Genomic DNA, 12,607 nt, shown 5'->3' on the forward strand with positions numbered 1-12,607 from the left:
TGTCAAATTGAAAGTCAGGATTAATCATCACCCTACATCTATTTCAAGGGTTTAAAGCCTGACTTTCTTGTGTTCTAAGTATGATGATGATGTGTCTGTCATGCCAGAAACCACCAAGTCCTCTTTAATCCCTTTTTTGTTGCTCCCTCCCCCAAACAACCTCTGCTTTGCCTTCTCCCTGGATTTCTGTGCTTTTTCTAGAATGGCCTTATGAAGATGACTTCACGTAAGTTCTTGCCCTTTCTCATTTCTCCATTTCTATGAACTGTCATGTGACGTTGGTTACTTAATAATAGCTCTGTGGCTTTGTCTGATATTCATCTATCCTGCTTCCTTTGAAGACACCCTGTCCCCTTTGAGTAAAACTCAGAAATGCTGGTTCTGCCTCCGCCCACAGCTGAAGACTGTAGCTTGCACCCACTCGGGTCCAGCCTACATACCAGTGCCAGATGATTCTCACAAGCACATCTCCAATCATGTCACTCGCCTGCATACAAACCTGCCCCCTCTCCTGCTTGCAAATGAAGCAGAGAGGCTCAAGATGGTTTGATTGCCTCCTACACTGGAGGAAGGCCCACCTGCCTTTCTTTTCCAACTTCTCCTAACATTGCCCTGGTGTCCTTGAGAAACTCAGCTAAACCTTGGCCCCCATGCCTCATAGATTTAGCCCTCTTTCCCCAGTGCCCATCATGGGAACATGTGTGCTCTCCAAAGCCTATATACACTCAGTTCATCCACGGATTTTTTCTGTCAGTATCTCACACTAACCAAGGGCATCTGTCCTACCTCACTCCCCATATTCCTATGTTGCCTCTCTTCTTATTCTAATTAAAAGCTATGTACTTGTATGCTGCTCACTTACCACCTCACAAGGATCAGTGTTGGGAAAGGAGCACCTACAAGCCCTGGCACAATGTCTTACACATAGCAGCAAATCAAGAGACTCATAAACGGGTCCAGGAAAGCAAAGATGCTGAATGTCAGTAGGCCTCTGACTCACTTCTTACAGATCTCCCTGCTCTGAAAATCAGTGTTATTTGGACTTAGAGGTAGCTTTCCCTACTTGGTGTCAGCCTCTGTGATCTCCTGCTCCCCCACTTTACCAGGCAAAGTATTGAGCATGATCTTTAGGAAAGCTAAAGCCAGCCCCAGAGAAAGCAAAAGAAGTGGCTAACAAGTGTCTTTAATTTCTTTTTTTTTTATTCCCAGACATGTAAATGTTTAACTTTTATATAGTCACCTAGCTTTCATTACTCATATAGCATACAAATGTTGGAGGTTAATCTCTCTTAGATTTTCATGGTATGTTACAGAAATGAAAGTTCCTCGTTAAATAAATTTTAGGGCAAGCTTTTAGAAGGGACTTCTGAGAAATGACTCCTTTTATGACATTAGAAATTGTCTCAGCATTCATATCATTACATAATTGAACATCCATGTCTAGAGTCAAAAGAACTGGGAGGTGAGTTACTGTGTAAGTGACTGTGCTTAACTCTTTAAGGGAAGCCCCTTGCCATGAATTGACTTCATAATACCTTATAGTGCTCTAAATTGGTTATTCTCAGACTTTGGGATGTTAGCCCCCTTTGTACTCTTAAAATTAGAGACTTCCTCCAAAGTAAAAGCTTTTAATGATATTGGTTATATGTATAAATATTTATATAAGAAATTATAATTAATATTAAACTTTTGGTTTTGCACAATGAGACCCAACAGGCTGCCTTATGCATGTTAGGCAAGTGTTCTACCACTAAGCTATAGCCTCAGTACAACTTACCTATTACAATAATAAACCCATCCTGTGTCATCCAAAATAACATCTTCAAAAGAGGAATATTTTCCAAATCAAAATAATACTTTATTGAGAAGAGTAAACACTGTTTGCTATTTTTTAAAAGCTTCATAATATGAGACTCAATGTGAGGCAGCTGGATTCTGCCTCTGAATTCATTCAATGGTATCTTGGCTTGCCTTACTTTAGTTGAGATCTATGAAGAAATTCCATCTCTTACAGGTTCCAATGGCTTTTTAAAATAATTGTAGAAGTAGAAATTCTTTTCTGCTACTGACATGATTCAGCAATTGGTGGTTTCATTTTTTAAAATATATTTTATTATACTTTATGGGGGGAGCATTCAGAAGACAACTTACAAAAGTCATTTCTCTCCTTATACTCTGGGTCCCAGGGATGGAACTCAGGTCATCAAGCTTGGCTGCAAGCACAAACTTACCCACTGAGCCATCTTGCTGGTCCAAGTAGTGCTTTCTTAAAGACTGCTTGCAATGTGGAATCTGAGACCATACTGATGATCCTTTGGTCTCTGGTCTATTAAAATCTATTTCTATAACCTGGATTTTGATTGGCTCTTATATTCAGAAATGATTTTGTAAAGTTGCACACTGATTATTTGGAAAACACTAGAAGTGTGCATGTGTGCCTATGGTTAAATTCCCAGTATTGACATATTTAATTAAACCACATGAAGTCCCATGTCTTCCTAGAACTGCCAAGACTTCGTCAAGAAGTCTTCAGAGCTGGGGAAGCTGTCAATCTTACTGTGGCAGATACAAGTTTCACCAAGTTCATTGGCAACAGATACCATTTCAGTTGTTTTGAAATGACAAGCTGTTCACTTAGTTCATATGTGAGAAAATCCCTTCTAAATAGCCATGTCTGAGTAACTATAGCCTATCAGAGCTTCTTTCTAGAAAAAAAAAAAAGTAGTGTTCCATGAGAAAAGATGCTAAGTGGGCTTTTAACACAACTGAACCAGAACTTTCCCAAAGGCTATGGCCATCCATTGGTGGGCTGTCCAAGCACTCTGCACTTCCTCCACATTCATTGCATAGAAAATTGAAAGATTCCATCTCTAGGTTACGATTTAATCAAAGTCCTGTAGAGTAATATATGTGGTATTTTAAGTGAATAGACGTCTTCTTTGTAGTGAGGATGTTTTGACACGAAACCAGCTCTGCAGTTTTCTTTCTCTTGCTGGGATGCTTAGTGCGGAAGAATGTGCTTACTGCATGTTAGGGCTGCTGTCTGCTTTGTCCTACAGCATCAGCACTTTTACTGTGCAAATGTCAGTACAGTGGTAAAAGAAAATAACACCTCAGTGTTGTTATAGCAAGAGCTTGGACCTCTCAGGTCCCCTTAAAGGGCCTTAAATTCTCCGAGGGCTGATCCAATCTCCTTTCAAAAACCCTACATTCTACCTTTCTGGCTTAGAGTGGGACTGGCAGACTTACACCATAGAATCTTCTGGGAGCTGGTAAGAAAAAGCAACAACTTGGTCCTCTCCATGGGATTAAACAGACTGAGGTTGTGTGTGTGTGCATGCATGCCTGTGTGTGTGTGTGTGTGTGTGTGTGTGTGTGTGTGTGTGTGTGTGTTTGTAAAAAAAAAAAAAAGCCTTTTCTTTCAGCCTAGAACTTTCCTAGTAAGATACACTGGCTGGCTAGCAAGTCCCAAGGATCTGCCTAGCTCAACCTCCCCAGGACTGAAATTATAAAAACCCTGACTCACATTTTTACATGGGTTCTGAGGATCTCACTCTAGTTCTGATGGTTGAGCAGCAAGCACTTTCCTGACTGAGCACTCTAGCCTCTAGACAGGGTTCTGCATGGTAAAGTATGTGAGCTACTATTCTCCTCCAGTGGAGCCCTGAAGGCTTTTCCTGCACAGGGTCTAATGGAATTTTCTGTGGCCTGCCACTCATGTCTGCCTCAGGAACTGACTATAGTCCTACATTATATGGAAATGAATGTGGGTGGCCATCTGCTAAGAAAGTTTTATTTACAGATGCACAAGTTTGAATTTCATATACTTTCCATATGCCACAAAATATTTTTGAGCCTGCCCCATTTAGACAAGACTGAGCTCACTTAAGAGTGGTATGAACACAGAATAAAGAAATGCCCCAAGTTGGCCTTGAACTTATGAAAAAAATATCCTCTGTAGCTATAAGGAGAGAAAGCTGAATTTGATCCATGGTCCAGTTGTTGACCAGGATTCTCTATTTTTAAATTTTTCTAATTGATCCTCCATTGAAATCAACCAGGAAAGCTTAAAGGCTTGAGTAATAAACTCTCTAGTTTCTGAATAAAACCTACTTATCAACTGAAAAATCCCAATCTAATTGATTCAGGTCAGTGGAGCTTAGATATCAGGGTTTCCATATATTTTTAATGTGATAGAGAGAGTGAGACCTTCTGTTCTGGCATGATTTTTTATGTAAATTTTATCTTAAGCAGTTCTTTTAAAAATATTAGAATTGGGGGGTTAAAGAGATGGCTCTGCAATTAAGATCATGTGCTGATCTTTTATAGGACCCTAGTCCAGTTCCTAAGCACACACATCAGGCAGCCTACAACTACCCATAACTCCAGCTCCAGGGACCAGACACCTCTAGTCTCCAGGGGCAACTATACCCACATGCACAAACCCACACATACAGATTAAAAAAAAAAAAGAAAAAAAAAACTTAGCTGGCGACAAAACCAAATTCTAAGACGAAGGTTGAACACTAACTTCAGAGCAAGGTTCTTCATCCTTAGCATCAAATGTAAGCAACCACCCTCTAAACATCCTTGACCCCAAATTATCTCCAGGCATTGTCCAGTGTCTTCTGAGGAGCCAGTTGGCCCCTGATTGAGAGCCACTGATCTAAATAATATGTGAGTTTTTGTTTATGATATCTCAGGAATTCTCCTCTTGGCCTAAACTGACATTTGGGACTTGTTCAGTCTTTGTTGTGAGATGCTATCTTGCACACTGTAGGATATTTCCAACGCCCCTGGCCTGTACCCACTAGATGCCAGTAGCATCCCTTACCTCAGCTGTGACACCCGAAAATATCCATAAACTTTGCCAGATGCCCCCATGGAACGAAATCATCTGCTCTTGAGAATGCTGCTTAGCATCCCAGAGACTTGTGTGCATGTCGTTTTATTTGGCTCCTCATAAGTAGGATTCTAGCTGCTTCCATGTCCCTGTAGCTGGTGTTCTGAACCCTGCAAAAGCTTCTTTCCTTTTTCATTTTGTAGCTTGCTAAAGGGATAAGACATGCCCTGGGTAGAGGAGTATACTGTATGCATGTGTGTGACATTCATTCCCTGGGGAAGAATCTAAGCCCTTGTTCCCGCTGGCCCTCCTTCTGCGCCAGCATTACATCTGAAGCCAAGATCACGGATGACTTGGGCAAATTACTTGGCCATTATGAACTCACAGCCATGGCAACGGCCATCCGCAAGCCTGAGAACAAAAGGTATTTTATTCTGTTGTTCAGCACAAAAGGTTCTAGGGATGCCGGGGACAAAATGGCCATTGACAGTTAGAGGCATTGATGTGTACTTTTTTTTTTTTTCTCCCTACTATGTGGTTTATATTTAAACTGTCTTAGGCTAATACACAGTGAAGCTTTTGTGTGAATCAAAACTAAAACTGTCTTTACACAGAGACAAGCTAAATGAAGGCTTAAGATATTAGCTGAAAAGAGGTTTGGGAGTTTGGTGAGTGAGACTGAGAATTACTAGTAAAAATATGTTTGAAACCCTGGCACTGATTTTCTTTTTCATTTTAATTTATGATCACAGTCATAAGAATAGAGGGCAAAAGTGTTTTTTTCTTGTTCCTCTGGTGTGTGGTAACCAATATTACGATTGCTGGCTTGAAGCTTAGGAAAACTCAAGTCTGAGGGTTTACAAGTATATTGAAGCAAAGCATTACTCTTTCCTTAACAAGCCTTGAACTTTAGCAACCCGGGACTGTGCTGATATAGAGTGCTACCCCCATACTTAAAAATGTCACTCGTCTGGGACTTCCTACCCTGGAGCTATCCTGAATCTGAGACCCACTTCTTTTGCAAGTGCATACACTCCTGACACCTTAGGGGGGGGGGTTGATAAAGGGGTACATATAAGTCAACTTTCTCCAGCGGCCCCACATCAGGTCAAAAAGTACTTTTTATGTGAGAAGTGCTGTGGTTATCGGGACTTCCTTGTCTCTGAGAAAGCACTGTAGTTTGCAGTCTTTCAAGACAGCTGAACAATTTAGAACATTTTGTTTTTCTTCCTTGTAGACCCCAAACTAGCTGTTTGGTTTGGAAGTGACTAGAATATTGTAGCTGAATCCTAGAGGACCTCCATTTTTTTTAAGGGCATAAAATGCCAAGTACCTTGTGAAAGCACGCATTGCATATGAACTCAAGATGCCACATATCTAAGCCTAGGAAGATGGAACCGCTAACTAGAGTGGTTTCTCCAACCTGTGCGTATTACTCTGGGATGGTGGTGTTTGCTATGCTCAGCTGGTTGCTAGAGAGTGTGCACACGATTCTGCATAGCTGGACAGCTCACACACTCCCTACTTCTCAAAGCTGCAGCTGGCTCCTCCCAGAACCACCCTGTGCAAAGTACTTCCAAATCACACCTGTTTTCTCCCTCTCCCTCTCCCTCCCACTCTTCCTTTCCCTCTCCTTTCTGAGGGAAACAGAGTGCAGCCTGGACTGGCTTTGAACACACTCCTTCTACCTCAACTTCCTGAGTGTTGGAATTAGAGATATCTACATCCAGGTCCAACTCATTTTTTTTTAGTTTTATGGGGTTTTTTTTTTAAGATTTATTTATTTACTATATATACAGTGTTCTGTCTGCATGTACACCTACATGTCAGAAGAGGGCACCAGATTACATTATAGATCTTTGTGAGCCACCATGTGGTTGCTGAGAATTGAACTCAAGACTCTGGAAGAGCAGCCAGTGCTCTTAACCTCTGAGCCATCTCTCTAGCCCCTCATATCTCTTTTTGATCCCTGGAAATTTTTGTTGCTGTCCCTAGAAGCTGTTTGCTTCAGGTTTAGCTTTCTTGAGCTGCAAACCTATGTGTTTCCTCTCATCAGCCAGCATCTTCTTATACATCCTCCATCTGTTCCCCTGCTTTAAAAGGTCTAATGGTGGCTTTGCATAATTCTGAAGATGTATTTGTTGACACAGAAAAACAGTTGTTACCTCAAAATGATAGTTCATTCTAGAGCCAAATATGAGTGACCATATCCCCGGAACACTAATTCAGACCCCCAAGTACCATGTTCCAACATGGCAGTGGTTTTGGTTAATTTTTTTATAGTAACAGAATAAGGAAAGTCATAAACCAAAGTATATTTTTAAAATGCATAAGTGAGAACATCAGCTGCACAGATTGCAGAAAGCAAGGAAATCTATGCTACAGACTAGAAAAGCCATCTGATGTCATTCTTAGCCCTTTGGGCTGGTAAAGGCTACAGTCTATTTGTATATTCCAAAAGGATCCACTAGTATCTCATAAAGATGGGCGTTATGTCAAACACAGAGGTGAGCAATGATTGTTAAGAGGGCTAAAGATAGACCAAACTTATTTGGCTCAGGACCTACAGCATTACAGCTCTTCACAATCGGGGAAATTCTAATCAGACAGTCAGTAGAATCTTTTTTTCACCAGCAGGTGACAGGGTGAGGGGGATGTACTGAGATAAGGTCTCTCCGTAACCTCTGACTGTCCTGGAAGTCACTCTGTAGACCAGGCTGGCCTTGAACTCATAGAGAGCCACCTGCCTCTGACTTCCAAGTGCTGCAATTAAAGGTGTGCACCTCTACACCCAGGAGAAATCTAACATATTCCAGAATTAGTAAAGTGACTTGAGAGACTCTACATGAGTGAACACCTATAGACCTTTCTGCTTCACCATGCCATCCTCTCACTGAACTGTTTCTGGCTTCTTCTACCCTTCAGGTGGCCTTGGAATGTACCCTGTTCTCTCCCACCACAGGTTTTTCATGCATGTTCTTCTCGCTTCCTGGCTCACCCTTCCTCTCCAACCTTTACTCCCTTTGCTTACCTAATCAATTCACCCTTCCTAGTCACTTCCTGATCCTGAGTTGCCCTCCCACCATTCATCCTCCTCACCCTTTTGAATTTAAAATAGTTTAATGGCTCCCCTCATCTTCCATAAAGTGCAAACTTCAACAGAGTATAGATCACACTTATCTTAGCTCTTCATTGGGTCCTTGGTACCTAGCATAGGACATCAAAGACACTCAGTGGACACTGTCTACTCTCTGAAAGGCATAGAATGGCTGGCCATTCTTGCTTTGACCCATTATCCAACCCCAAGGCAGCTCCAATAAATAAGACTGTCTTCTGAAAGCCCCCAACATTTGTAATAATGGTTAAGGGAAGGGACTTCTTTAATTTGAATAAGGGCCAAGCTGTGCTTTCACATAGACCTGCCTATCATAACTGCTTTTTAAGTATGATTTAGTGGTTATATCATTACCAAGGAAAGTTATTCATAGCCTGTTATCTATTATCTTTATATGTATATTGTTTCATATACTCTGTCCAGTTTTGTTTTGTTTCAGGCAGGAAGTTATGTTTGGTCTTTACTCCTTCTCCATCTTGGCCAAAAGCAAGAACTGCTTTGCAGAGTTAGATTTCATTATAGTGGAGTTTGGCTTGTCTCAGAAGAAAGCAGTTGGAACTGGCCAAGTAAGGAACTTGTATCAAGGTGGTTGATCTTAAAGTAGCACTTATATGAGTGTTTAGGGCTTCTACAGCGACATAGATATGGTGGAGAGCAATCCATTTGTAGGCAGCTGAATATCCACTACACATAGAATTTTAGCTCTTTGGATAACTGGCTCAAAAAGCTAGAATAAACTCAGGTCCACCTGGTAGTAGTATTTCTTAATCAGTTTTCCCCCCGCTACCTATCTCAAGTTTCAAGTCATATTATTATAGGGCCTGTAAAAGCTGTGTGTGTGTGTGTGTGTGCCTGTGTCTGTGCATGTGTTTGTGTGTCTGTGTCTGTGCATGTGTGTGTAACACAGATGACCAGTGTTTGGTTTCAGTTTTGGAGGAGTCACAGTTCCCAGCCACAAATGAAGCTGAAAATGATGTGGTTGTGATTTCCCCCAAGTTCTTGAATCCCTGGTTTCCCCTGTTATTACCAGACTAGATCCATAGCACTTGCTATATGGTGCCTGTGAGTAAGAAATTGGAGAGAAACATTAGTCTTGCTCCAGTGTTGAATTTGGGACTGAATAGCATTGTTCTTTTAACCCCACTTGTGTTTTTGAGCCTGGGAGCAGCTGTGATAGTTCCTTTGAAAAAAAGAATTCTCTAACCCTCTGGATAAAAGGGCCTTTCAAAGCAGCCCCTGTGGATTTGGAAGGATGTGTTCCATTGTTAAGGGATGAATGAATGTGCTATACTGTAACACTTAACCCTAACTTCAAATTGCAAGGAAAGATATGGGTTGCTAAAAATACATATGAACCCAAAATGTCTTGAAATGAATGAGCACTTTATCAGGTTCTATATCATGGTCATCACATCAGTGAGGAATTGCTTGCTTAAAGATGTACTATGCCTTTCTGCACAAAGCCTTCCTGCCCCATCTCCAGTATGAATTACAGTCCTTTCTGGCACTCCCTTTTTCTTTCTTCTCTAATTTCCTCCATTGGTCCTCTGATGGTCTGTACCCTGACCCTCATCATGCTACCAGGTATGCCTAACCCACAGCCTATAGGTATCATGCACCACTGGGTAGCTATGGATGTGGTTCAACACAAAGTAATAAAGTTACTTAAAACATGTTTTATTTTTCCTTTTGGTTTTTCAAGAAAGGGTTTCTCTGTGTAGCCTTGGCTGTCCTGGACTCACTTTGTAGACCAGGCTGGCCTCAAACTCACAGAGATCTGCCTGCTTCTGCCTCCCTGAGTACTGGGATTACAGGTGTGCACCACCACACTGGGCTAAATATGGGTCTTTTTAAATTTTTATTTTGTGATTCAATTGTGAAGTTCTTGAACATGAGCTTTGAAAATGACAATATTGTGATGCAGTGTTAATGTGCCTGAGCAAAGTCTGGTCTTTGATACAGCATCAGACTGATTTTGAAGGTGAAAGTGTCTTGTTTCAGATGTGTGTCCCTGCAGCTAAGCACAATGCTTGGCACAGTCTACCTTCAAAAACACCTAATGAATGAAATCCCAGGTGATTTCATTGGGTTCAGTTAGAACCCAGCTCATATTACACACAAGCAAATAAATGGTAAGTCTGAATTTTGTGATAATGAAACATTGTTTATGTGCAACATCCATCATGGCAGCCACTACCTTCAGTGGCTACCCAGGGAAAATGGACAGTGCAACTGAGGAAATGAATTGGTTTTTGTTTTGTTTTGTTTTTACTTCCTCTTAAATAACTTAAATTTCAATAGCCACAGGTACTAGTGACAACTTGATCAGATAGCACAGTCCCAGAGCAGCTGTTTAATGAAGATCAGATACAACAACAAGCATCCATCTTGTTCTTCATATTATCCCAGACACTGAGAACATGAGGTCACAAATGATACAGAACACACTTGTCTGTTTTATCTTTATATAATGGGACAGATCAAGGCTAAGGATGTTGGTTTCTCTTAGGTAGGCAGCTGGAAAGAATTTGGACTTTAGTTTTATTCCTTTCACTGGGTCCCCAGAGAGCTATGTGGCAAAATAAAATGGATCCCCAGAATCAACATTCACAAACCTCAAGTGTCCAAAGCTCTTTAAGAGATTAACTTGCTAATGAACATGCAACCATATTATGCACTGATTCTATATTTTGATTTTTTGCACATCTGCTTCAATGAGTTAGACCTTTCCAAATACAGCTGGTCATCATTTTGAAATAGAAGGACACACAGGCTCCTTCGAAAACCCTGATATTTTGTATTTTCCAATGAGCTAAAGAGCAATTGCGAGGAGCAAAGGGAATCCTGTCACTTCCTGAGGTCTGCTGAAATGAATATTGTATTCACATAGGGTATTTATCTGAGCAAAGTTCATCACTAGCTTATTCTGTGAGGTTTGCAATCCCTGACTCCTATGAAGATCATTTGAAAGGAAGACTTTTCACTGGCTTGGTGTGCTTACCCTGAGCTAATGAATTGCCTTTGATTGCTGTTAAGCATGTTAATGCAGTTAAAGTTGGATTTTCCCTGACAGGCCATTTACTGAAGGGTCTGGATAATATAAACATGAATGGGAGATTAGGAGAGTGAAAGACAATATCCCCAGGGCCAGCACTGCAATAACTGGAAGATAAATGTCACCTGGCTGTGGAGGTCAGGCAGGCCTTTATGGACATTTCAAGGAAAAGGTTCTTTAAAAAGTAGACAACAGACAACGGGGCTGGATTAGTCATCTCAGTGGTTCAGAGTACTTCTTGCTGTTGCAAAGGGCTAGGGATCAATTCCAGCACTTACAAGGAGAATCACCAACTCCTCAGGTGTGAAGCATGTGAATGGTACACAGATATGCTTAAATGCAGGCAAAACACTCACACACATAAAATAATAAAAAAATAAATCATCTTTTAAAAAAAGTAGATAAAACTCTCATTTTCTCAGACCAAGTATGAAGTCTGGCCCTGTCTCCTTCATTTCACCTCATGGAGTCTCATTTTGTCCTTTTTTCTCCCCTTTTCTGTTTCTTTTTCCCCTTCAACTGCTGGGTTTGGGTTCTGAGTCTGAACATGTAGCCTGTGTGTTAAGATAGAAGCTGGGGAGGAGGATGAAGAGGAGAAGGACCACGAATGAATTGCTTGTGCTACCCATGTCGGGGAGGGGCAATTTTTATTAAACCACTGGGGTAATTTCTGTTCTCATTTTGAAGCAAACTGAGGTCAGCCCACTTGGGTGGATCGTGTTGACTTGGTACTTCAGTACCTTAGGGACCCTTTCCAAAATGATCCCCTTTGCTATTTTTCCAAACCCAGCAACACTCTAACGACCACATTGGATTCTCCTAGTCTCTGAAGACATGAAGGGCTCTTTGAAACTGTAAAGGCTGGGTTTGGAGAAATCCTGACTGTGGCTATTTTTCCTGAAGCCACAATGGCTCTGTAGTCCTCCTTTTTGCCTTTATCAATGGGATGGGCGTTCCCAATTGTGCTTCTCTGCCTCACAGTCAGTCAGTGAGGAAGCTCTCAAAGGAGGTTATATCTCATAACTGACAGTTGATGAGTGTGACACCCTACCTTTGGAGACTCTGAAAAAAGTCAGCTACACTCCCATTTGAAGTGCCGTAGTCCTCACTCGTGGGATGTGAGATCATGGGAACTATCCCTGTGGTCTTTGGAATGTTGACGTATTAGTCATAGAGCTGAGAAGGGGGATAGAGCAGAAATGTATGTGCTCACGGTACTGTTCAGGAAAACCAGAAGGATTCCTGCCCATCATGCCTTTTCCTCCTTTAATCTAGGTTGCTTCGAATGCTGCATCAAGTGTCTGGGAGGAGTTCCCTATGCCTCCCTGGTGGCCACCATCCTATGCTTCTCTGGAGTCGCCTTGTTCTGTGGCTGTGGTCATGTGGCTCTTGCAGGCACTGTGGCAATTCTTGAACAGCACTTCTCCACCAACACCAGTGACCATGCCTTGCTGAGCGAAGTGTGAGTATCTGCTTCCCTTGACAAGTGTATGTAAAATGCAACTACCTCACAATGTTTTCTGACAGACTAGCTTATCCTTTTCTGACAGAAAATCAATACCTTTGATTAAAGTTTGCTAAATTCAGATAGAAA

The 12,607-nt window shown here is 41.5% G+C and overlaps 1 protein-coding gene across 5 annotated transcripts in view; it reads left to right on the top strand.

The window, feature by feature from the left end:
- Positions 1-12,607, top strand: part of Gpm6b (glycoprotein M6B) — a 151,726-nt gene that overhangs the window by 122,314 nt on the left and 16,805 nt on the right. For all 5 annotated transcript variants that reach the window (XM_055613346.1, XM_055613344.1, XM_055613343.1 and 2 more), the window contains one exon: positions 12,289-12,475. In XM_055613346.1, coding sequence (XP_055469321.1) covers positions 12,289-12,475 — 187 coding nt within the window. The remainder of the gene's footprint in view (positions 1-12,288; positions 12,476-12,607) is intronic.

This window comes from Psammomys obesus, unplaced genomic scaffold, assembly GCF_907164565.1.
Source record: "Psammomys obesus unplaced genomic scaffold, mPsaObe1.curated_primary_1811, whole genome shotgun sequence".
Lineage (NCBI taxonomy): Eukaryota > Metazoa > Chordata > Mammalia > Rodentia > Muridae > Psammomys > Psammomys obesus.